Source organism: Pipistrellus hanaki (genome assembly GCF_964339955.1).
Source record: "Pipistrellus hanaki genome assembly, chromosome: 3".
Classification (NCBI taxonomy): domain Eukaryota; kingdom Metazoa; phylum Chordata; class Mammalia; order Chiroptera; family Vespertilionidae; genus Pipistrellus; species Pipistrellus hanaki.
The window spans coordinates 185,680,965-185,706,111 of record NC_140505.1 but is presented as its reverse complement, the minus strand read 5'-3'; the positions used below and the strand labels follow the sequence as shown (position 1 = coordinate 185,706,111).

At 39.3% G+C, this 25,147-nt stretch overlaps 1 protein-coding gene across 4 annotated transcripts in view; it reads right to left on the bottom strand.

Moving 5' to 3' along the window:
* The window catches only part of TNRC6B (trinucleotide repeat containing adaptor 6B), a 217,381-nt gene that overhangs the window by 135,521 nt on the left and 56,713 nt on the right, over positions 1-25,147 (bottom strand). For 3 of the 4 annotated variants that reach the window (XM_084879087.1, XM_084879089.1, XM_084879086.1), the window contains one exon: positions 16,594-16,661. In XM_084879087.1, coding sequence (XP_084735213.1) covers positions 16,594-16,661 — 68 coding nt within the window. Of the gene's footprint in view, positions 1-2,001; positions 2,215-16,593; positions 16,662-25,147 lie in introns of those variants that run through there. The other variant, XM_084879088.1, reaches the window with a different exon arrangement.

The window sequence follows — 25,147 nt, the reverse complement described above, 5'->3', positions numbered from 1 at the left end:
AAGCATCACTCTATCACTATGGCAAATTCTACGTTTTTCCTTTAAACTGAAGCCGTAAAAAAAATTTTTTTAAGAGACAAATTTATTCCAGACTACCTCTCTAATGTGATGTTTCCAAGCCTTCTTACACTAAAGCGAAACTTGTATTACCCAAAAAATTTATACTGAATTTAAAACCATCACTTAACTTCTCTGCTTATTTCCATTACCAATAACATTAGTTTTGGAAAAATAATAAAATACTTGCTCTTTAGAGAGAGAGCGCTTTAATTATCTTTATGTATTCAAACGGAAAGTCTTTTTGTTAAATTAGCGTGAAAGTCCCTTCATCTACACACAATTGGCCCAAAGAAACAGGCCATTTTCAGCACAAGAGGCCAATCCATTTTTACAGTGAATAAAGCTTTTGAAAGCACTCCACAGCCCTCTTCTAGACTGTCAAATTTTCAAAATGGTCCAGCATTTTTTCCATTTTTTTTTTTTAACACTTTCAGGCCCAGCAAGCATCTTGTAATTAGATTAATTAAAAAGGAACCCAAAATACAGCCAATGCTCCCTTCTGATTAAAATTATTCCATTTATGCCTAATTAGCTTTAATCCAACTCTACATATTTAATGATGGGGATTATGACAACTCAGCCAATTTGCATATTTTAAATGCCTTTCCTAAACTATACTCTGTAACAGATTTAGGAGAACATGCCAATATTCCCAGGCATAAATCAGGACACAAATTAGGCGGAGGGTAAGAAAAGAAAAGAAAAGAAAACAAGGCCTCTCGGAGCCCGGGACGTGCTGAGCGAGCGGGGTAATTTACCCCGGGGGTGGGGGCAATTTACCCGCCACAGCACAAACTCCCTCCTTCCAGCCCACCAGACCGAGCAGCATTACATCACACCCTCACAATGAGAGGGGGGGTGGCTCTGAGAAAGCAAGTTTTCAGCGTTCCTCCCTCTGCGCTCCGAGGCTTTCTAGAATCCTGCGTTGGGAGTGATGGAATTTAACTTCGGGGCACCGCATAGTTTCAAGAGCAACTAACATATGTACGTGCACAGCTAATGATTTACGTGCCCCTCGATGTCCACTTCACAATGGAAATGACCGGAACAGGCCACCGCACAAACAGATGCTGAATTCGTGCTGAAAAGCCCAGCTCCTCTGCGTAAAATGAAACAATACATGTAATCCGCGAGAAACGGGGGGAGGCTCGTCTCCAGGGAGAAACTGATAAAGAAATAATGCTTTATCGGGGTGAATCGCTGGTTATACCTTTTAAACGCTGTGTGTACGAGATGGTCCTACCATTTGGTTCAAACCGCGATCAAAATAACAGCGCATCTGGCTGCACATTTGAGAACAGAGAAGCCCGTGCACAGGAGCGCGCGCGGAGGAGAGGGGGAGCAGGAGGTTTGCAAGCAGGGGAATCTACAAACCCCAACCTCCCGGGCTCACCGGCCCCCTCCGGGTGTCTGAAATGTATCAGGTCTCATTTCAGGTTTTATATCTCTTTAGGAAGATGGCCTCGCTTTAAAAAAATAAAAAAGAGAGAAAGGCTTCCCCGTTGTAGTGCTCGCCCTCCCAGATCCTTTGTCGGCCTTAGCAGCCGAAAGAATGCAAACCCATTTATATTTATGCAAATTTTTGCAGCAGATTTAAGGGGACCGGGAGAGGTCTGTGTTTTTTAAAAACCCCTTTCTAAATATTAAATCTCCAATTACTCACAGCTTCATTTAGTGGCAAGACAGAAACGATGACAAGAGTCGCAGACATGAAAAGTGCAATTAAATCACTTCAAAATCTCAATATTTTACCACGGCTTTTCCCTTTCTAAAACGCCGAACCAAAAGTACACCACGGGTCTAATTTACACCGATTCACGAAATGTCTGAAGCCAGTCTCCATGCTAGACAAATGTCGATTTGCAACACCACTAGTGAAAACGGTTAGACAAAATCCATATAAATCAACTGGTTTTAAAAAAATTGAAAATATGTACCAACCTCATAAAGTGCAGCAGTGCTTAAATCCAGAAAATTGAGGCATACAAGGTAGAAATGGAAATGAAAAAAGGTCCAAAAAAGGATTTCTTTTTGTCTATCTGTATTTGTATTTTAAATATTCAGAAACCAGCAGAGACTCTGTCGGCCATTTTGGCTTGAACTAACTCTCTCACTCACTCTCCCGCTTGCTCTCTCTCTCCCCCCTCTGTCTCTAAAGGAAGCAGCTTTTTGTGACCTTCAAATAGAGGCGGATCATGTGACTCTGGGTAGATTTGTCAATCAGGAAAGGGGCGGGAGCAGAGGCTGAAACTGCCTTAAAGGGAAAGCGGCCCTTTTCCACTCGTTTGTGAAGCTGTTATCTCATACTCTCCGCCCACACACACTGCATGTGAAAGTGGCAACAGCACAGGGGTAGCAGATGAACAAAATATAAAAACCTTTATTGGTTTATGGAAATATGCTCAGTTGCTAACGATTCTTGTAGCTCCTGGAGCTCGGCTTGCTTGCTACAGTTATTCTCTAGCTGTTTGGGCAAGCACAGGCTGGCAAACTGCTCTTTAAAAGGGGGCTTAAACAATGCTTTACCCAAACAAGAGACTTTAGTTTTTAAAGATCAAGGTGAAACATAGGGCACGACTGACCTCTAGCAAGCTCCTAAAATGAACAGGAAAAGAAGGAAAGTAAATATACCAAAGTAAAAATTGGGAATGGCAATTCAGAGAGGTTAAGTGACTTATCCCAAATCCCACAGCTAGACAGCTGCAGGGCAGGGACTGGCTTCCCAAGTGAACCACACGTTAATCGTTTTGGGTGCCTCCTCCCACCACCTGAAATAAAAATTATGCTGCAGCATAACAGAGTTCCTCTAGGACCGTGGTGGGCAAACTGCAGCTCTTTGGCCCCTTGAGGGTGGCTCTTCCACAAAATACCACGGCCTGGGCGAGTCTATTTTGAAGAAGTGGCGTTAGAAGTTTAAGTTTAAAAAAACTTGGCACTCAAAAGAAATTTCAGTCGCTGTCCTGCTGATATTTGGCTCTGTGGACTGATGAGTTTGCCGACCACGGCTCTAGGATAAGCCAGATTTGAGTCATTATGGATCTACTCCCCCGCCTGAGGAAGTCGCTCTGCAGCTGACACGGAGTAAGCACTAAATTAAAAACCTGCCTGTTTCCCCCCATCCTAGGTCCCTTCTTGCTATAAGCTTTTAGAGTTCTAATCACTAAGAAACCCACACTGGGTTTGCGCCTCTAGCCCTGGGGCTGAAGGCTGTGTGACCTCAGAGAGGCAAGTCCTTCCTATCCCTGCCCTTGATCTTCTCATCTGTAGAACGTAAGAATAAGTCAGCATAGATGGTATCTTAGGTTCCTTTCAGCTCTAAAGCATGACTTCCCCCGACCCCCCAGGTCTGTTCATCTTATCCTTGTCATCTCCAAAGCACGTCACTGCCCTGGGAAAACTTTCCTTTTTCTTCCCAGTCTAGACCAGCCTCCCTGTCCAACACGCCCATCGTATCTTTTACTACCTCACAGCATGGGTCACAACAGCAATTTATTGTTTGTGAAATAAAGTGCTCACTGCTGTCTTCCCCAGTCTGTACAAGGACAAGCACCACGTTTTCCTGCATGGCTGTGTGACGCCCTACAGCAAGCGCCAAAAAGGTAAATAAATGAATTAGACCTCCGTTTGGAAGTCCTGGGCTGAACAGGAAGATATCTGCCACCCAAATATAAGGAATAAAAATCACATAGTTTTCAGAAACTGGCCTCCATTTATTTGTTTAAGGATTGCTTGAGGAAATAAAGTAACTAAATGATAGCCAGTGAGCGAAAGTGCCCTGTGTGTATTAGACTCCATCGACAGAGCGGATCAGGTGGGATTCCAGTGGGATTCTCCAAATGATCCCGGCTGACGGAATGTCATCTGCCACGCCAGCCAGCAGAGAACTGATGGATTCTGTAAGCCCCACATTCCTCAAAAAGGAACCCATGAACCCTTCCCTCATCCCACCTTCATCATCCTGGCTCCTGGGCCCTTACACGGTCTCCAACCTCCCCTTTACTCCGATGGAAGAACGGGAAAGGAGCTGTTTCAGGGAAGGCCGAGGCCAATGCCTGGATGATCTGGCAGCTTGAGTGTTTATGGCTTACATGCTCCCACTGTCTTTGCACAGCTCTGAGTGGAGTAAGAGCCAGGAGTTGGACTGACAATTGAGATGTAGGCAAAAGCAGGAAACTCCTAGGATGGAAATTTTGAATACTTAGTCTATTTTTATCCCTCCAATACCTTCCAGATGAGTTACGGAAAGATTACTTACGTGGAGCAAGCTTAACATGTTAAAATGCATGAAGACTGTACAGCTGCCTTGTTTCAATTTGTGATGGACACGATCTCTTTATAAACTGAATTTTGCTAAGTATCCATTCCCCAGTGCAGAGCATTATTGTATGAATGCATGTATGTGTTACCATGTTAGTGTTCAATAACAAACTGCACAAAGTTGGGAAACATAGACACATTTTAAAACAAAGTATTAGTAGTTCTACTTTCAAATAATATTGATATTTTTTCTTCAACATCCTAACATCTTTATTTATTTATTTATTGGTGAGATACGTCTAAACTTAAAGCAATTATTCCAATTGTTCATCTAAAGCAGGGGTCCTCAAACTTTTTAAAGTGGGGGCCAGATCACGGTCCCTCAGAGAGTTGGAGGGCCGGACTATATGAACTACTAATTCCTACTGTAACACCTCGGCTGTGCTCACTGCCCAAAAAACCTGGCGGGCCGGATCAGACTCCTCTGCGGGCCGCATGTGGCCCGCGGGCCGTAGTTTGAAGACCCCTGATCTAAAGGAAACAAGTGCAATAAATACTCTATTTCCCCTATATTTTCAGACATTTTTGGACTCTGTGATATACTTATTGTAATTTTTTCCTATTGATTAGATTCTGTTTTTAAATTATATTTTTGTAAAGTTGGGCTACGAAGTAATAAAATAATGGAACTTACTTTTTAATTAATTAATTTATTATTATTTTAAAATATATTTTATTGATTTTTTACAGAGAGGAAGGGAGAGAGATAGAGAGCTAGAAACATCAATGAGAGAGAAACATCGCCCAGCTGCCTCTTGCACACCCCCTACCGGGGATGTGCCCGCAACCAACGTACATGCCCTTGACCAGAATCGAACCTGGGACCTTTCAGTCAGCAGGCCGATGCTCTACTGCTGAGCCAAACCGGTTTCGGCAAATTTACTTTTTTTAAATGAACAGACCAGAAGTTATACACTCACATTAAGTGTCCTTTTTCAAACTTGGTATCTTTGATCATTACATACTATTAAAATGTTTTTATTAGAAAACAGAAAAATATAAACTGAACATTTAAGTCAAAAGCCCAATAAACAAGTAACAAACCCAAAGAGAAATTAATAATGGTAAAAACATAAGCAATCTTTTTTTTAAAAAGAGTAGTCTGGCAAAAACAAACAAACAAACAAACAAAAAAACCTGAAACTTTTTTGTTTAAAAATAAATAAATAAAAGTAAATAATCATTTGGAAAATATGATCAATTTAAAAAAAGAGAAGTCATAAATGAACAGTAGGACTGAGAAAGGGGGCTTTATAACTACAGATTTGGAAAAAAAAATTTTTTTAATTGTGAGAGAATTATGCATAACTTTGTGACAATAAACTTGAAGATTAAATAAAAATGGATGACAGTCAAGGAAAATAGAAAGTGCCATATCAACTCAAGAAAAGTCAGGAGCCCAGCCGGAGCAGCCCAGTTGATTAAGCTTTGTCTCATGCACCAACAGGTTGCCTGTTTGATTTCCGGTCACAGCACATACCTGGATTGCACGTCCAATCCCCAGTCAGGGGGCATATGGAAGGCAACTGATGGATATTTCTCTCATACATATCTCTGGTCTCTCCCTCTTACCCTCTCCCTCTGTCTGTCTCTCTCTCCTTCATCTCTCTGAATGAGGATTAAAAAAAAAAACAAAAAGTTGTGAAAATAACAACAAAAACTTATATCAGAAATTTTTAAAATATCCAAACTAAACTACAGGAGGTACAAATGGTTTTCTGGATGAAGTCTACCAAACTTCTATCAAACAGATAACTTTCCATATTATCTATCCCTCCTGTTCTCAAACTTATAGATATAAAAGGGAAAGTTTCCTAATTTCTTCTATGAGGCTAACTTATTTCTGATACACATCTGGACTAAGATGGTACAAAAGAATAAAACTATACACCAATCTTCACTTGTGAAGACAGACACAAAAATCTTAAGTAAAATATTTGCAAATTGAATTTATCAGTTTTAAGATCATATTATGATCACATAGGGTTTTTACCAAAAATGCAAGGATGGTTAAGTTACAAAATCTATTAACGTAACTCTTCATTTGTTCAACAGGTATGTACCAAGTGCCTCCTATGTGTCTGACTCTGGCAGGTGCTGGGGACAGAGCAATAAGCCAGGAGAGGTCCTTGCCCACATGTGACCAACATCCTCACGGAAAAAAGAAATCACTGGGAAGAAAATGAAGAGTTTGCTGGGACACGGAATAACTGAGGGAGGCTCCCTTTAGATAAGGTGGTTATGGAAGGGTTTTCTCAGGAGGGGCCCTTAAGCTGAGTTGAAAAAGCAACTGCTTGAGTGTTCAAAGAATAAGAGGGATGGATGATCAGGAGGTTAGGACAATGTGAACAGAGAAGAGAGGGATGAGATGAACCCTAGAAGGGAGGAGGAGCTAAATCATAGTGGATCTTGCAAGTCACAGTAAGGATTTTATTTTAAGTCACGGTGGAAAGTCACAGAAGAATTTTAAAACAGGAGAGTGAACAGTGCCATTTTATCTATTATTCACCCTCTATCTAACACCTAGAATCAATAAGCTTTTCAGGAGACTAGGAAAATGTTTAGGACCTGGAAGAATACATTTGCAAGTCCAAAATACAAAAAGAATAAAATATATTTTAAAAAATACAAAAAGAAAATTATAACCATAAGAATTAGCAAATGCTTAAATGTCCTCAAAATATAACCCAGCAACTTTATTCACTAATAAATTTAGCATTTATAAAATTTCATTACATTTGAAAACAATTCTCACTTTGCAAAAATTCCTAAATATGTTAACTGTTAAGAAATGTTAGGTAATTCTAATTTAAGTCAGTTATTTGTAGCCAAATAATTTCAGAAGCAAACTAGTACAGTTATTTTAACATGTGATAGCAAAAATTAAAAAATGAAACCATATATTTAATATGGGAGGTACCTTTTAATATGTTTCCTATAAAGTGGGACCAAGTCTCTAAAACCTCCCAAAGTAAGAATCCCAAGGACCCATGGACAACCACTTTAGAAGCATCAGCTTTATGTTTCCAGAAGCTCACCCTGGTGTCTATGTGGAGAATACAGTGCAGAGGACCACGAGGAGAAGCACAGAGACAAGCTGAAAGGTGATGGCCTCCGCCTAGGTGAGGGAGGGGAACCTGAACCAGGGGGAGGTGGTAGAGCTGGAGAGAAGTACATAGTATATTTTGAAGCTAGCACTGATTCTATCATCAGATAATTGGTTGTTGTTCGGAATATTATACAATCTGTGACCATGAAATATAGTAAGGTCAATCAACACTTTCAAAAATAAGACTCCAGGCCCTGGCCAGGTAGTTCAGTTGGTTAGAGTGTTGTCCTGATATACCAAGGTTGCCAGATAGATCTCCAGTCACAGTACATACAAGAAGCAACCAATGAATGCATAAATAAGCGAAACAACAAATCGATGTTTCTCTCTCTCTCTCTCTCTCTCTCTCTTCCTTCTTCTTATCTAAAATCAATAAATAAAAATTAACAAAAAAAATATTCCAAACTTGACTCACGATTCATTCATGCAGTCAAAAATTATTTTTTGAGCATCAACTATGTAATATACTATACTAGTACCAGGCCCAGAGGGATACAGAGTTGAAGGTTAACACTTTGAAGGACAGAGGCATGTAAATCCATAATTAAAATATAGCATGGTAAGTACCATAATTAAAATATAAATAGAGATATGAGACAGTTATATTATAGTTATACAAAGGATTAACTGCTGTGAGAGTCAAGAAAGATATCACAGGAGAGATGAGATTTGGAACTAAGTCATAAAGAATGAGTAGAAGTTTGCCATGTAGAGAATATAAGAAAGGCAATGGCCTTTCATCTTCAGTACTATCAATGGCGAGGAGGAAGGGTGACAAGAAAAAAATGTAAGAGCTAGGCTTTTCCAGGGTTCTTACCGCCAACAAAGTCAGGAGGTGGAAATAGTAACCAAAACTACATGGAATCTCCAATTGTAACTAGAACCCAAAATTTCTGGACTGTAGTTGGAAAATAGAATGTTAGCATTTACATTCTTATTAAATTTAGAAATTAGAATGCTAGCAGACTTTTTTAGGGAACATTTTAAAAAGTCTTAAATTCTTCAGAACCAGGCCTCAAAAATCAAATTTGCATTTGGAGTAAGCCTTCCTTGACACCCCAGTTTGACTCCAGTGTCCTCTGTGCTTCCAGTACATATCTTTATGGTAGCACATCCATACACTATTACTATTGTCACCTATTTACTTGGTGCTTCCCTCTCTGAACTATGTGGGCCAGGGTACGTGGTTTTTATTTCTGAATCCAGTACTACGGAGGAATCAATGTTTGCTGAATGAATGACCAATGAATAAATAAGCAAAGGAATAAAAAGATGAATACTATGAACCTAGACATGTATAGGGTACAAAAAAAGACAACACTTAAAATCCTATAATTGGGAGATAAAACATACACAGGACAGTCACAAGGCAGTGTACGATAAATTGTTAACTGTCTGGTTCCACCCCATGAGAGACAGGAATTAGAAAATGGAGACAGTACAGCTCAGTTAAGCTGGGCTCCAAAGGAAGGACAAACCCAGCCTGGTCAAAACAGATGCTTCAATATGCAACTGATGAAGCTCACTGGGGGCCTTAGGACTCGTCACTTCCGTGGGGCTCTCCTACAGCCCTAGAAGGGGTCCTAATGATCTCTTTTCTCTTTATATTGTGGTAAAATAAACATAACAAAACTGCTCATCTTAACCATTTTTTAAAAGATTTTAAATTAATTTTTTTAAAGAGAGGAATGGAAATGGGGAGAGAGAAACATCGATTGCTGTCTCCTCTAAGTGCAGGCCTCCCCCTGGCAGCCCCTTGGTGCACAGGACAACCAACTGAGCCACATCCACCAGGACTCATCTCAGCCATTTCTAAGTGTCCGGTTCAATAACGCTAAGTACATTCACATTGCTGTGAAACAGATCTCCAAACTTTTTCATCTTGAAAATCTGAAATTCAAAACCCATTAAAAAACTTCCTTTTTTTCTCCTCCCTCCAGACTCCAGTAACTAACATTCTACTTTTCATTTATTATATTTGACTACTTTAGATACTTCATATAAGTGAAATCAAACAGTATTTGTCTTTTTGTGATTGGCTTACTTCACTTAGCATAGTATTTTCAAGGTTCATCCATGTTGTAGTGACAGGATTCCTCCTTTTATGGCTGAATAATATTCCATTATATGTATACACTGCATTTTATATATCTGTTCATCTGCCGATGGGCACTTGGGTTACTTCCATCTTTTGGCTCTTGTGAATAGTGCTGCCATCAATATGGATATGCAAATATTTCTTCCAGAACCTGCTTTCAAATCTTTTGAATATATACCTAGAAGAGAGATTGCTAGATCATATGGTAGTTCTATTCTTAATGTTTTAAGGGACCTCGATACTGTTTTCCATAGCAGTTACACCATTTTATAACCTCAACAACAGAGCACAAAGGTTCCAATTTCCCCGCAATCTTGTCAACACTTGTTACTTTCTTTTTTTCTTTTTTATAGTAACCATCCTTATAGGTGTGAAATTGTCTCAATGTGGTTTTGACTTGCATTTCTTTAGATGATTAGTGAGGTTGAGTATCTTTTCACATGCTTTTTGGCCATTTACATATTATCTTTGAAAAAATGTCTATTCAAGTTTTTGTCCATTTTTAAATTAAGTTATTTGATTTTTTTGTTATTGAGTTGTAATTCTTTATATATTCTGGGTACTAATCTCTTACCAGATGTATGATTTGCAAATATTTTCTCCCATTTTGTAGGCTGCCTTTTCATTCTATCTTTGTGTCCTCTTATGTACAAAAACTTTTAAAAATTTTAAGTAGTCCCATTATCTAGTTTTATTTTTTTGCCTATGCTTTAGGTGTCATATACAAAAAACTATAACCAAGTCCAATGTTATGAAGTTTTTCTCCTATATTTTCTCCTAGAGGTTTTATAGTTTTAGGTCTTTAATCCACCTCGAGTTATTTTTTCATATGGTATAAAATAAGGGTCCAACTTCATTCTTTTGCAAGTGAGTATCCAGTGTTCCCAACATTTGTTGAAAAGACTCTCTGTAGCACCCTTGTTGAAAATCACATGACCTAATACACTGAGTGGCCAGATTATTATGATCTCTGAATGCATAATAATCTGGCTACTAAGTATATATATATATATATATTAGAGGCCAGGTGCATAAATTCATGCATAGGTGGGGTCCGGCCAGCCTGGCCAGGCGGAGAGGACATGGGCGGTTGGCTGTCCTGCCTGCTAGTCGAACTCCTGGTCAAGGGGACGATTTGCATATTAGCCTTTTATTATATAGGATATACACTGAGTGGCCAGATTATTATGCGTTCAGAGATCATAATAATCTGGCCACTCGGTATATATGAGGGTTTATTTTTGGGTTTTCTATTCTATTCCATCAGTCTACATGCTGTCTTTATGCCTATACCACACTGTTTTGATTACTGTGGCCTTGTAATATATTTTGAAACTAGGAAGTGTGAGTTCTCCAACATTACCAATTATTTTTATAAAATGTATGAAAGCAAGATATTTTCATCATAATCTTAATTCAGATGGGAAAACCACAGCCTCTTTCCATTTAGCTATACCCTCAAGATGAGTCCCCAGGTCAGTAGAATTAAGAGTAGCCACAAGCATTTTGGGTATCCCTATAAAGGGAAAGTTAAATTGGTGTACTTACTTTGGGTTTAGTAGTTATGTGGTTCTCAGTCACATAAGTCTCTGACCTAGAAGAGTTGAAGATCTAGCATAAAGCCTTAACCTGACTGTTCACTTCCCACCATCATATTGTACCTCTTCTCCCCCTTACCCCCATCTACTTCAGCCCACAATGGAGCGCACAGAGACTACCTTGGGAAGGGAAACCCACACTCAGGTAGCATGCTCAGGGCAGAAGTGTCCTTAGCCTCTAGTGGTCATAAATTTTGGGGGAAATGAACACTAGCTTTTCTACATTACTGGAGATTATTGCTTCTGAACATGTATTTATTTACTTATGTTTACATCATGCTATGTATTTCAACATGTTTCACAACTACATAACAATAACATCGCCAAAAAAGAAGCCTTAAAACACCAACTTCAAGGAACTGGAAAAACATATCTTGTCTTTCAAGTTTTTTCATAAGGCATATTATTTGTCCATAAGCAAAATATAAGCTAAATAAATAAGACTTTTATTCAATTAACTGCAGTTTTCTGAGAGCTGATGATCTACCCTATTCATTGTTGTTTAAAGTCATCAACTTAACCTATAAGTAGTAGCAACCCACACAGTTTGTAGTCATTTTCAATTTGATTTCCATCTCCTGAAGTTATTCTTATTGTAACTAATCTCAAACATCCAAGAGAAACCTCATAAAATAGATTCAGAACTCATTTATTATGATTCTTAGACTCCTGGGGGGAAAATACGTTTTCAAAGAATTAATTTTTTAAAGTAACTTCAAATGCAAATTAGAAAATGTATTAGCAACTGAAAGTTTCCAAAGACCTAGTACAAATGTTCATGGTTATTCTAACATTCCCGGCAGCAAAAACTCCATAAGCATAACTATCATCTTTTGAACATACTTGTGACATTTTCAAATAAAACTCACTTCATTTCTCCCAAAAATAAATCTGATAAGATTATATAAAAATCCAACTATTTTTCTAAGGTCCAGCTTATTGCTGTGTAATAATAATGAATTTACTCATTCAGTTTGGTACTTCTTAATAAGTTTGTTTCAACATGTACAAATTTTATTAGTTCAAAGGAAAAACAGTGATGAAAAACTGATGTTAGAATGCAAAAAACATTATGATTTTTTAAAAACAACTTTGTCTATGGCCAAATATCAAGGCTTGTGTTTTGATGATAATTATTTATGAGTGATTTAGAAATATTATCTTTTTTTTTTAATCCTCACCTGAGGATATGTTTTCTAAAAAATATATATTTTTATTGATTTCAGAGAAGATGAGAGAGGGAGAAAGAGACAGAAACATCAATAAGAGAGAATCATTGACTGGCTGCCCACTAGGGATCGAGCCTGCAGCCTCGGCATGTGCTCTGGCTCTGAATCGAACCATGACCTCCTGGTTTATGGATCAATGCTCAACCACTGAGCCACACGAGCTGGCAACGATGTGAGAGAGAAACATCAATATGAGAAACATTGATCGGTTGCCTCCCACACACACCCCAACTGGGGATCAAACCTGCAAACTAGATAAGTACCCTGACCAGGAATCAAACCCACAACCTTTTGGTATATAAGACAACGCTCCAGCAAATTAAGCCACCCAGACACAATTTTTAAACAAGCATCCACAAGAATGGTTAAACTGGGTCAAATATGGCATAAAAATCCCATGTGATAAAAGGCTAATATGCTCTCAAACCTCAGAGAGATGGTAGGGGAGGGAGGGAGAAAGGGGGAGAGATCAACCAAAGGACTTGTATGCATGCATATAAGCCAAACCAGTGGTCATGGACAACAGGGAGGGTGGGGGCATCCGTGGGGAGGTATTTGGGATGGGAATGGGGAAGGAGGACAATTATGTGATACCATAATCAATATAAAAGAAAAAGGCTAATATGCAAATTGTCCCCTCAGGAGTTAGATCCACCAGGATTTCGACTGCTCACTATGACGTGCGCTGACCACCAGGGGGCAGCGCAGAATGAAGGAAGGCCCCAGCAGGCAGCCAGAAGGCCCCCGATCGCCCGGATCTCTAGCCAGGCTTAGGGATCCTACCCGTGCACAAATTTCATGCACTGGACCTCTAGAACCCTAATAAAAGGAATTATTACTATACAGATTTGGGGAGAATAAACTTCAATATGAGATGAATTCGAGGAAAATAGAGCTGTAAGTTAAGGAGTTAGAATAGGAATAGAAATAAAGATAAGGTAAGGACAAACTGTTAGAACTTACAAAAGATCTGTATAATTAATAATTAAGAAAGGTCTAGACCTTTTAAGTTGGGAAGAATGTATGTAATGAGAAGAGACATTAAATAAGATATTGGAGTTAAGATATTAAAAAACAAACAAACGAAAAAAAACAAAACACCTCAAGCACAAAGCCATATTACATAAACTGGGAATGAAGATCAATATTTACTTCACAAATGACATTCTCTTCTCTAGATCAATATAAAACTGTCTCCAATACTCTGAACTCCTTACAAGACTCCTATGAAAGCTCTGAACAGATTCCCCCTTAAAAAGGAGCGGGGGAGGCATTCCAAGGGAGTAGAAATATAGAAACTGATACAATTAATTTTATCAACAATTCTTAAAATGGGGATTCTGTCTATAAAACACATTATTAAATAAGATTTTTGTTTGAAATAGACTGCAAAAGTTGTCAAATTTAAAAAGCATATTTCATAAAAATTATGTCAGAAAAAAATCTAGTTGTTTTAAAATACACAGAAAATAGATTAGTAGGGGAAACAGCATAAAAAAAGAATCGCACTTTTATTTCTAAATCCATGTTTATTAAATGTTTTATGGCAATCATGTATTAGTTTTATAATTAAAAAAATAAAACAATGGTCCTAGCCAGTTTGGCTCAGTGAATAGATCCTCAGCCCTTGGCTGAAAAGTCCCAGGTTCAATTCTGGTCAAAGGTACATAACTCTATTGCAGACACATCCCCAGCCTAACCCCTGGTCGGGGTGCAAGCAAGAGGCAACCAATCTATGTGTTTCTCTCACATTGATGTTTCTATCTGTCTTTCTCTCTTTCTTCCACTATCTCTGAAAATCAATGGAAACATATCCTTGGGTGAGGAATAAAAAATGTAAAATAAAATAATGAATGGGAATTTCCATTACGTTATTCAGAAATGTGTCACTTTCAGGATCAACAACCTAGATCCTACGATTCAATCATCCTTTGCTAACTACAGTTCTGAGATAAAAAAAAAAAAAAATTTATTTCTTTTGCTTCAGACAAGAACCTCTGTTCCCTACTTCTATAGAAGAGGTGAGTAGGTCTTATGGGAAAAATACCTAACGAGAAGATTTAGTTCTGCGTTCTCATTTCGATGTATGACTGCAGACCAAGCCCAGAAAAACAAAACAGGATTGTCTGTGAAAAGGCAGTATAAGGTTTGTTAATACAAAACAAGGGAGAATGGTAAGACTACAACACATGACGTTTCGGGTCCGCTGTGGCCGTTTGAAACTCTCTCCAAAAGAAGTGCAGCGTGTATCACATAAAACTTGTGGGAGAATCTGCCCCAGCTATGTTTCCTGAATCCCTAAAGAAGCCGATTCAGGAGAGGGGTTACCGCAGCAGGTTTTTAAAGATAAAGACTGGTTTGTTTGAGAAATGGATACCCTCCAGAGAATAGAACTTTCATCTGTGTTTTAAAAACAGGCTTAATGCCACTTTCATTGTTTCCCCCAACTCCCTCTTATCCATGAGACTTTGATCTTGACAACTGCATTTTGCTAACCACAGTATTTTTCAGAAACATAGCTCTCAAGGTTGACAAAGGATTTGTGTTTAAGAGATATTATAAAATCAGAAAGATCCAGGTTCAAATCCTAACTTCAATTTCAAGCTACATTACCATGAGCAAGTTACCTACCCTGATCTCTGAATTCAATGGAGACACTGTAGTTGGCAAAGTATTCTGTGCACAGAAAACCCTTGTCAAATGAGAGCTATGTTTTTTATAAAGACCTCTGATAGGGGTAAAGTGTAGGGCTTGGGAAGTGGGCAGAGGGGCAGAAAGAAATACCTGAAGTTTTCCTGTAATATCACTGAGACTAGATGTTTGGTATTCTAATTTGTTAAAGATAAATAGATTCCAACAGCCCATGCAGAATACAAGTGCATTTGACAGAATACAGCTAAGTTAGGACTTATACTGTAAGCTATTTTTAAAACTGCCTGCTTAGCAAATTAAGCCAGCTGTGAAAATATCCTGGTTTCCATTCACAACAAATATGAGATGAACATTCTCCTTTAACGAACCTGGCCACGTGGCAGCATAGCTGTTCTGCATAATTCATTCCTAAGGGCTGCAACGACACAATTTTCATAAGACAGACCGAAACTAAAAGCTATTTTCTAGAAAATAAAAAAGGCAAGAGAATGCAATTTCTCTATAGATTTTCAGTAAATTCCATGAATCACTGAACCATTCAAGTTAGAAGACTACTGTTTGAATAAAAAATAGTAGTTATACCAGTCCTTTAAGCCACTATTAACTATCCTTTTTTAAAATATATTTTTATTTATTTCAGAGATGAAGAGAGAGGGAGAGAGAGACAGAAACATCAAAGATGAGAGAGAATCACCGATCGGCTGTCTCCTGCATGCCTCCAACTGGGCATCAAGCCAGCAACCTGGACAGGCATGTACCCTTGACCAGAATCGAACCTGAGACCCTTCAGTCCACAGGTCGATGCTCTATCCACTGAGCCAAACAGGTTAGGGCTTAACTATCTTTTTCTTTAACAGGACATATGAAATATGCTATAACACATAACACAGTTTTTCAAGGTCTGTGACAGAGAGCAAAAAAACTACTCATTGCCACCAACAGCTACCCAGAGGACTCCCAATTTCAGATTTAAAACTTAACCACTTTTCAACCAGGAAGGAAGAAATCCTGAATTATTCAGAATTCTTTGGCTAAGTTATATTATTTATAAATCCTATTCCTAGGGAAACAATTTGTGATTTAAACAAAGATCAGAAATATAAATAACTCGATGGAAAAGAATTTCAGGAAGTACTATTCAAATAAATTCACACTTGGAATGCAAGAAAACAGCCTATTAATTTCGTCACTTCATAAAGACACTGCTAAGAAAAGGATATACAATTTTGTGCTTTCTTCGGAAATCAACCCGACTGAATTAGTTCCATTTGGAACATCCTCTTGAAGCCTTTGCTGAAGTGTAACATAAATTCCGATTACTCAAGTATGAAAAACTACAAAGCCAACTTTCTTGTCCCTCCAGTTAGTGTGTCTATAAATAGAAGCAATGCATTAACAGCAGCCAAAGCAACTGGTGAGTTCCACAATGCGCCCGACATATACATCCCTGCAAACATGCTCTCGGCATGTTTAACCAAAGTGCTTTTGACGGTCTGTAATAAGACCCTTTGTAAATAAAGTGTGACTCACTGTTTGCTTTCTTCACCAGGAGGTGGAGTCTTGCCATGCCCTTCCATTACAAAATCCTCCTGTTCCACCTGCAAAGGCAAGCACCACAGGTCAGCGGCAGCCAGTCACCATGGTGTAACTCACTCCCAGGGGCCCTTGCGGACCACATCGGACTGGACAGCTTTGTTGAGCCTGATGTCCATGCACACATCTGGAGTTCCCACCTCCTTCATGGCCAATGTCTGGGTCTCTCTGAGTGCCCCAGGGGCACGCTTCTTGAAACTCACTGCATGGATGCGCTTGAGTGTTGATGGTGCATTCCCCCTCACTGCCACGACTTCACTGATGGCAGAATGGCCCTTCTTCTCACCACCCTTCTTTACCGGAGCAATTATGCTGGACCCAAGTTGGAAAGCCAGGTTTCGACTTTTATTCTTCTCTAAGAACTTCTTACTGGGCACCTTACAGGGCTTTGTCAAGGAGAGGGAGGATGTTCCCATCCTGAGCTTACTCAGTGATCTACAACTTCGGGAATAAAAACTGGCTTAAAATGTTGCAAGGGAACCTTATTTAAAGCTAGAGATGATCTTGATCTAGATTCTGGTAATAAGAATGCAAACATTCATGAAAAAAAAATCACTGAACTATGCATTTTATGCACTTAATTGTATGAATGTCAGACTTTAGTTAGAAAATAAGTGACAAATTGTTTAAATGTATTAAATTACTTGAAACCTACGTCACTTCCTCAAAGACAAAAATGACTATTTTCAAATTATACTGTATTATAAAATTTTCTTGATCCTTCATCTTTAACAATCCTCTCCAATTAAAGAGCTCTAAATTGTGGACCTTAGCCTCTGCTTATTAGTTTAAACAAACAATAAACAAACAAAAGGTTTATCTATACTCAATTTTGAATTAGCATAATAATGATAAGAAATAATTTAAAAAGCCTACTGCTTCAATAACCTACCCTATACTGGCTTCCAAATTTTTAACTCCAGTCCTCTTTTGCATACAAGTCTTCTCCACTGGGATGGTTCAACAGGGCCATAACAAAACACCATCTTGCCTCAAATTTCCTCTCCTTTTTATATCCCCTCTCTGTGTGAATAGTGCCAGCATTCACTAAGATTCCCAACAGGAAACCTATAATTGTCCAAGGTTCTCCAAGCTTCCTTAGCGCCACATATTCTATTAATCACCAAGCACCGTGGCTTTTACCTCCTAAATAGCTCTCATATCAATCACCCCTTCAAATCCCTTTTAACTGCCAGAGTTAAAGCCAGCTTCTCTAAATCTCACTGCTATAACAGCCTTCTCACTGGTCTTTGTGCTTCTGAGTCCCATCTCATTTCAATCCATCTTCTAAACCACTTCCATGAAGTGGACTTGGTAAATTGCAAATCTGATTACATCACTCTCCTTGAAATTATTCAATGGCACTCTATCACCTATCCTGAGGGATCATTCAATTCATTTGCCTAAGTGGTCTTTTTTTATCTGCCCTGCTTCCTCACCCGTGAAGCACACACAAACTCCCCACCCTCTCTGCCTTTACATACAATGTTCCGTCTTGCTTGGGAGCCCTGCTCTTCCACAGCACGTACACTTTAAATTCCCACTCATTCCTTAAAGTGCCAATTTAAGTTATTTTTCCCATAAGGCACTATCTCCTTCACCAGGGTTCATACCTTTTCTTCATCTCCATCATCTCACTGAGGCAATCGACAGTTCAGAAAGACCACTGCTCCTTATTGCCACTTCCTGTTTTCCTCAAGTCCATGTCCAGTCTCTCTGCATCCTAATTTATTTTTCCTACAAATTTCCTGAACACTTTTGGACTTAATTTTATTACTTCCACCATTCTTCCCCATTGACCTCATCTTCACAAGTTTCAGTATATAATAGTTATTCATAAAACTTACATCATATCCTAACTTTCTTCCACTATTATTAATTCATCCAAGATATTACATGCTAAGTGCTGTGATGAGATAATAGTGAAGAAGACAGTTTTTGTCATAAAAACAAAAACAAAAAAAACACACAAACTTACAGGTTAGTGGTAAAGACAAAAAAAACAGTCGCTTACAAAACAGTGTGAGAAAGCAAAGAAACACAGGAAGCACACTTAGCTCAGTCTAAAGAAATCCGATACCCACTGTCCTAGACAGTGACCATCTCTATCCTGCATCAGCTGGGAATGGGCAGGACCCAAGCTGAGCCTCGCCATCCGTCTGTCTGCTATACACCCAGGTCTCTGAACTCTCAAATCCATCTCAGACCACAGTGTCTCTTCCTCCACCTCCCTCCATGTGAACCTGCAAGGAGTCCTGAGAGTAACGTCTAGTCCACAGCTCTTTTCCCTCCGATTCCTTCCAGAGGATAGGCACAGTTCAATCAAAGTTCTTTTCTTGTACATTCCCCCTCCCTCTGCCCCCCGAAACTAACAATTACTATTTCCTCTTCTTTGACTTTCTCTCCATATTTTTGGCTTAATGTTTATTATGTATTTTTCACCAATTCATCCTCAAACTTTCCAACAGAGCTGTAATTCTCCTTTATCTCAGTTCAAACACTTCAAATAATCTATCCATTTCATTCCAGGCCTGCAGACCATCCTCGGGGGTTTCCCTTATTTCCGCCTGGCTTGTTTGCTCTCTGGGCTGCTAATTAGCTGACATCTTGCCAGGGATGTCTCTTCCCCTTCATCGCTGGAATTCCCTGCTCTCTCTCCTGCACTGGAGCAGCTGTTTCCCAGATCCTTTGTCCTTCTCTTTTATGGTTACCCCCTCATTGAGGTGGAATGTATATTATTTAGTCTAACTGATTCTAAATTGATAAACTATACAATAATTTAAAAGTCAAGAAAACCAGTCTTATCCGTTTTTCTCAGAAAGAAGGTGGAAACTAAGTTTATGACACAATAAAACATTCTACGTTGGTCTAATTCCATGCTCACCAAGTTCCAATTACAACTGAGCTCTTCAGGGAGAGAATGTATTAACCAGAGGACCCAAGAGTCCGGTCTTTCCTAACATAGTTCACTGCAAGTTAATAAATTGGGAATTTCAGAAATTCTGAGGTCTGGCTGTCCTGGGTGTCTGTGTCTGTGTGTCTGGGGAAAGAGTCCTAGGGTATGTGTGTATCCCAGATTCTGACTAATCCTAAATGAGCTTCAGGATCTAGATTAGGGGTGTCGAACTCAATCAGAGAAGGGGCCAAAATCTAAAATCCAGCCTAAATCGCGGGCCGAATGGTTTACTGAACAGTCATAAACTGACAATGTCATAAACTGACAGCGGAGTGCAGTGATGACAGCGCGGTGCGGGCCACATTGCAAGGCCTGGCGGGCTGGAATTGGCCCGTGGGCCTTGTGTTTGACACATGTGATCTAGATGAATCTGATGCAAGTCTATAGACTTCTGCTTTTTAAAAAATTAATTAATTTATTATTTATGTTTCTTCTGGTGAGATGGGAATAAAACAAACAAGAGAACAGGCCAATATCTATTTCTCTCCCCAACCCATGGACTGTAGAGAGGGGGGATTCAGAAAGAAGCTAAAAGAGCTGTTTTCTTGTTTTTAAAAATATATATTTTATTGAGTTTTTAAAAGAGAGGAAGGGAGAATCAAAAAAACAGAGAGTTTGGAACATCAATGAGAAACATTGATCAGCTGCCTGTTGCATATCCTGCACCGGGGATGTGTCCACAACCAAGGTACATGCCCTTGACTGGAATCGAACCTGGGACCTTCCAGTCCGCAGGACGATGTTTTATCCACTGAGCCAAACCGGTTTTGGCTAAGGAGCTGTTTTCATGAGGGACCCTGAGACTTGGGGCTCAAACAGCACTGCTGCGAAGCCCAGCCCACAAAGCACAACAGAGCGGAGAAGGGGTGGCCTCTCCACACGCAGTGAAGCACTGCATGAGGCCCATGGGCAGCGAGGACTGGCCTGATGGGAATTCACAGACACAGTGGAATCTCGTTGCTTGAACTTAATTCCCTCCGAAGGTTGTTTGAAACCGAATCACTTTCCCCATTAAATTGAATTAATCCATTTCAGACCTCCAAGTGACTCCCTGTTGTAACCCTTCTTTTATATAGTACATGTTTAATGTATATTTAATCTATAAATGAACACTTTAAAAACAAAAAGGATATGAAATATAAATGAAAATCTAACAAAAAGGGAAGGAAGTGTATAGTAAAAAATGAAAACTTAATAATAATTATAAGCAGCAACAAAGGCAAAAAACCATGAAAATATTCATAGCACAATATATTGTGATTTTAACACTGGTAAACTGACTTTTTTTTACTATAATAAATCTTTATTGTTCAGATTATTATAGGTGTTCCTCTTCCCCCCCCCCACCATAGCTTCCCTCCACCTGATTCCCCACCCCACCCCATGTCCTTACCCTCTGCCACTGTCTTCATCCATAGGTGTAAGATTTTTGTCCAATCTCTTCCCACACCCCTCAAACCCCCTTCCCCCTGAGAGTTGTCAGTCCACTCCCTTTTTTTTTTAATGTTTTTTTTAAAATTAATGAGCATTATTACTGTAATCATCCTCTACTGACCTCTAAATTCTTTTTTTTTTTTTAAATATTTTATTGATTTTTTTACAGAGAAGAAGAGAGAGGGATAGAGTTAGAAACATTGGTGAGAGAGAATCATCGATCAGCTGCCTCCTGCATGCCCCCCACTGGGAATGTGCCCGCAACCAAGGTACATGCCCTTGACTGGAATCGAACCCGGGACCTTTCAGTCTGCAGGCCGACGCTCTATCCACTGAGCCAAACAGGTTTCGGCAGTCCACTCCCTTTCTATATCTTTGATTCTATTATATTCACCAGTCCATTCTGTTCTTCAGATTTATTATTCACTTGATTTTCAGATTCACTTGTTGGTAGGTATGTATTTAATGTCTTTTTGTTGTTCATAATTTTTACCTTTACCTTTTTCTTCTTCTTCTTCCTCTTCTTAAAGAATACCCTTCAGCATTTCATGTAATCCTGGTTTGGTGGTGATGAACTCCTTTAGCTTTTTCTTGTCTGTGAAGCTCTTTATCTGACCTTCAATTTTGAATGATAGCTTTGCTGAATACAGTAATCTTGATTGTAGGTTCTTGAAGTTCATCACTTTGAATATTTCTTGCCACTCCCTTCTGGCCTGCATAGTTTCTGTTAAGAAATCAGCTGACAGTCATATGGGTACTCCCTTGTAGGTAACTAACTGTTTTTCTCTTGCTGCTTTCAAGATTCTCTCTTTGTCTTTTGCCCTTGGTATTTTAATTATGATGTGTCTTGGTGTGGTCCTCTTTGGATTTCTCTTGTTTGGGGTTTTGTGTGCTTCCTGAACTTGTAAGTCTATTTCTTTCACCAGAAAGGGAAAGTTTTCTGTCATTATTTCTTTCAATAGGCCTTCAATATCCTTCTCTCTCTCTTCTTCTGGCACCCCAAAAATCCGGATGTTAGTACACTTAAAGCCATCCCAGAAGCTCCTTACACTATCCTCACATTTTTGGATTCTTCTTTCTTTCTGCCTCTCTGGTTGGGTGTTTTTTGTTTCCTCATATTCCAGATCTTTGATTTGACACTTGGGGTACATTGATCTACAGTTGAGTTTCTATATATTCTTTATTTCAGACAGTGTATGCTTAATTTCTGACTGGTCCTTTTCCATTTTTTTTGGCATTCTCATTAAGGTCCTCGAAAGTCTCTTCAAGTTTCTCAGCAGTTTTTAGAAGATTCTTGAGTAACCTTATAAATGTGATTCTGAACTCTGTGTCATCCAGTAGTTTACTTTTCTCCATCTCTCCCATTTGTGACATGCTTCTGTGTCTCTGCATTTTGGTTGCCTCCCTGAGTTGATGGAGTGGCTTTGTGTGGTAGGTGACCTATAGTGGCCAGTAGCTCAGCTTCCCCAATCACCCAAGGTGATTCTCTTGGTACACATCTTTGTGGGCTGAGTGCAAAGTCTGTAGTTAAGCCTTGGTTGCTGTTGGTACACTGGGAGGAATTGACCTCCAGGCCAATTGGCTGTGAGGACCCGCTGTGTCTATAATGGAAGAACTGTTGCGCTGGAAACACGCTTATGGTGCAGGCCTTGTTTCAGAGGGCTTTGGTGCTCACTGAGTCTGCCTCCCGAAGTGTCACTTATGGATGTGAGGAGTTGAAATCTGGTGTCTCACACTGATCACTAGATACACTGGCTTCTGGATCTCCAATGGGGTTCAGTTGAGCCACTGTCTGAGGCCACTCTGCAGGAGCTAAAGTGAGAACCACAGTCCTCTCCTCCCTGCGTAGAGTTTGGAGGCTTTGGAGCTGTCTGCACCAGGTTGCAAGTTTGCTAGGTTAAACTGCAATAGAGAAGGCCATTCATATGCAAAAGCTGCTGCTTGGAGCTTGGGTGTATTTGTAGATTGTGTGGGGCGTCAATAGGTTAGGGCGTCACTAGGTTAGGGCGTGACAAACAGCAATGGCTGCGTCAGCCTTCTGTGTCTCTCCGACCACGTCCCTGCATCTTGCGCCCCAGCACAGCAAACAATTATTCTTGCGCGCAGCTCTGCAAGCAAGCCATCCTCACTTTCAGACCTGATGGCAGACAGTCTAGCTTCTCCCCAGAAACTGGATTTCAGAGAGATTGGGAGATTGTCTGTCTTCAGGTTGAAGAAAGCAACGCCCTCCACCAGCCAGGATCCGCTGCCAGCCCGATGGCGCTCACACCTCAGTACCCCAGTTTTTCAGCACTTGTGCTCTGAATGCTCTTTTCTCTTTAAGTCTAATTGTAGAGCTTCCCCTGAGCCAGCTTTCCCGTGGTTCTGGGTAGTAGATGTTTTGTCTTTCAGTTGTAGTTTTGAAATTGTTGTGCATGGCAGCAGTTTAGGTGTGTTTACCTACACCGCCATCTTGGATCCTTTCTGGTAAACTGACTCTTACTTGCACATTCTCTCCTTTGTTTGTCATCTGAGAGACATGTGACTGATCTTACAAGTATCAGCATGAAAGGGTTGTCACGTTGAGAAGTGAATTGTTTGAGATGGGAGACATTCAAGAATCAAGGTTTGACTGTATTTTTTTTCCTGTCTTTAAAAAAAATATTTACTGATATGTCTCAACCAGTTTGGCTCAGTGGATAGAGCGTCAGCCTAGGACTGAAGGATCCCAGGTTCGATTCTGGTCAAGGGCATGTACCTTGATTGTAGGCTCGCTCGCATGCAGAAGGCAACCAATCAAAGTGGCTCTCTCACATTGATGTTTCTCCCTCTATCTCTCCCACTCCCTTCCACTCTTTCTAAAATTCAACGGAAAAATATTCTTGAGTAAGGATTAACAAAAAAATAATAATAATTTACTGATGTGAAATTCACATAACATAAAATTAACCATTATAAGTTGAACAATTCAGTGGCATTTGGTATATTCACAATGTTGTACAACTATCATCTCTATCAAGTTCCAAAACATTTCCATCACCCCAACTAGAAACCCTGTACCTACTAAGTACTTATTCCTCATTTTCTCTTCTCCCCCAAACAGCCCCTGATAAACACCAGGCTGTGTTTTATCTCAATGTACTTATCTATTCTGCATTATTTCATATAAATGGAATCACACAAAAGGACCTTTTGTTCCTGGCATCTTCCACACAACGTGATGTTTTGACCATTCTCAGTGACATTTTGACGCCTCTCCACTTTTACTCTGGTGAAGGAATAAGCCTTTCAACAGAGACTACCAGTAGCAGGGGAGACAAAAAAAGGAATCCCCTTAGGAGGGTCCAGGGCAGACAATAATGCTGTAAGTGCTGGGCACTGGCCTGGACACAGTGTGAGGCATCCTTGGCACTTCCAGGGGGGGACTAGAGACAACAATGAAAGGAGAAGGAGGGAGGTGAAGTGAGGGTGCTACTGAGGGTCCTATATTTCCAAACAGAGAAAGAGCCAAGCAGATTCAGGACACAAAGACAGATCATACTGTTATACATAAATACACAGATAACTATTTATATAGAGGGTTTGACAGTGATAACAGTCACTTAAGCTTTAGCTTGAAAAACCAAACCAATGGCATGACAGAGACAGTGATAGGGGTTGGACAGAATATGAATTTGGAATCTGTATCTGTTGAGTCTTAGTGTCTTTCAAATGACTTTCAAAATAATTTATTTTGGCAATAAATAATTAATTAAAAAAACAATAAGCTACTACTTAAAAATGTATAATAAAAAATGTGTAAAAAGTAATCAGTGATGCCTCTGTGCAACAGGAATACTTCTACATTTTACTGTACACACTTTCGATTTATTTTAATTTTTCAAATTAGTATTTATATATATATATATATATATATATATATATATATATAATTTGCATAACAAAATACTAAAAGGTAAAGTGAAATTTGTTTTAATTTTCAAATAAGTATAAATAACTTGTATAACAAAATATTAAAAGGTAAAGTATTCTACAAATTAATCATTAAGTTCTCCAGGAGTTCAGTAAAATCTGTTTCAAATTTCTCATGTGGCATAACAAAAATGGATATTGAGGGAAAAA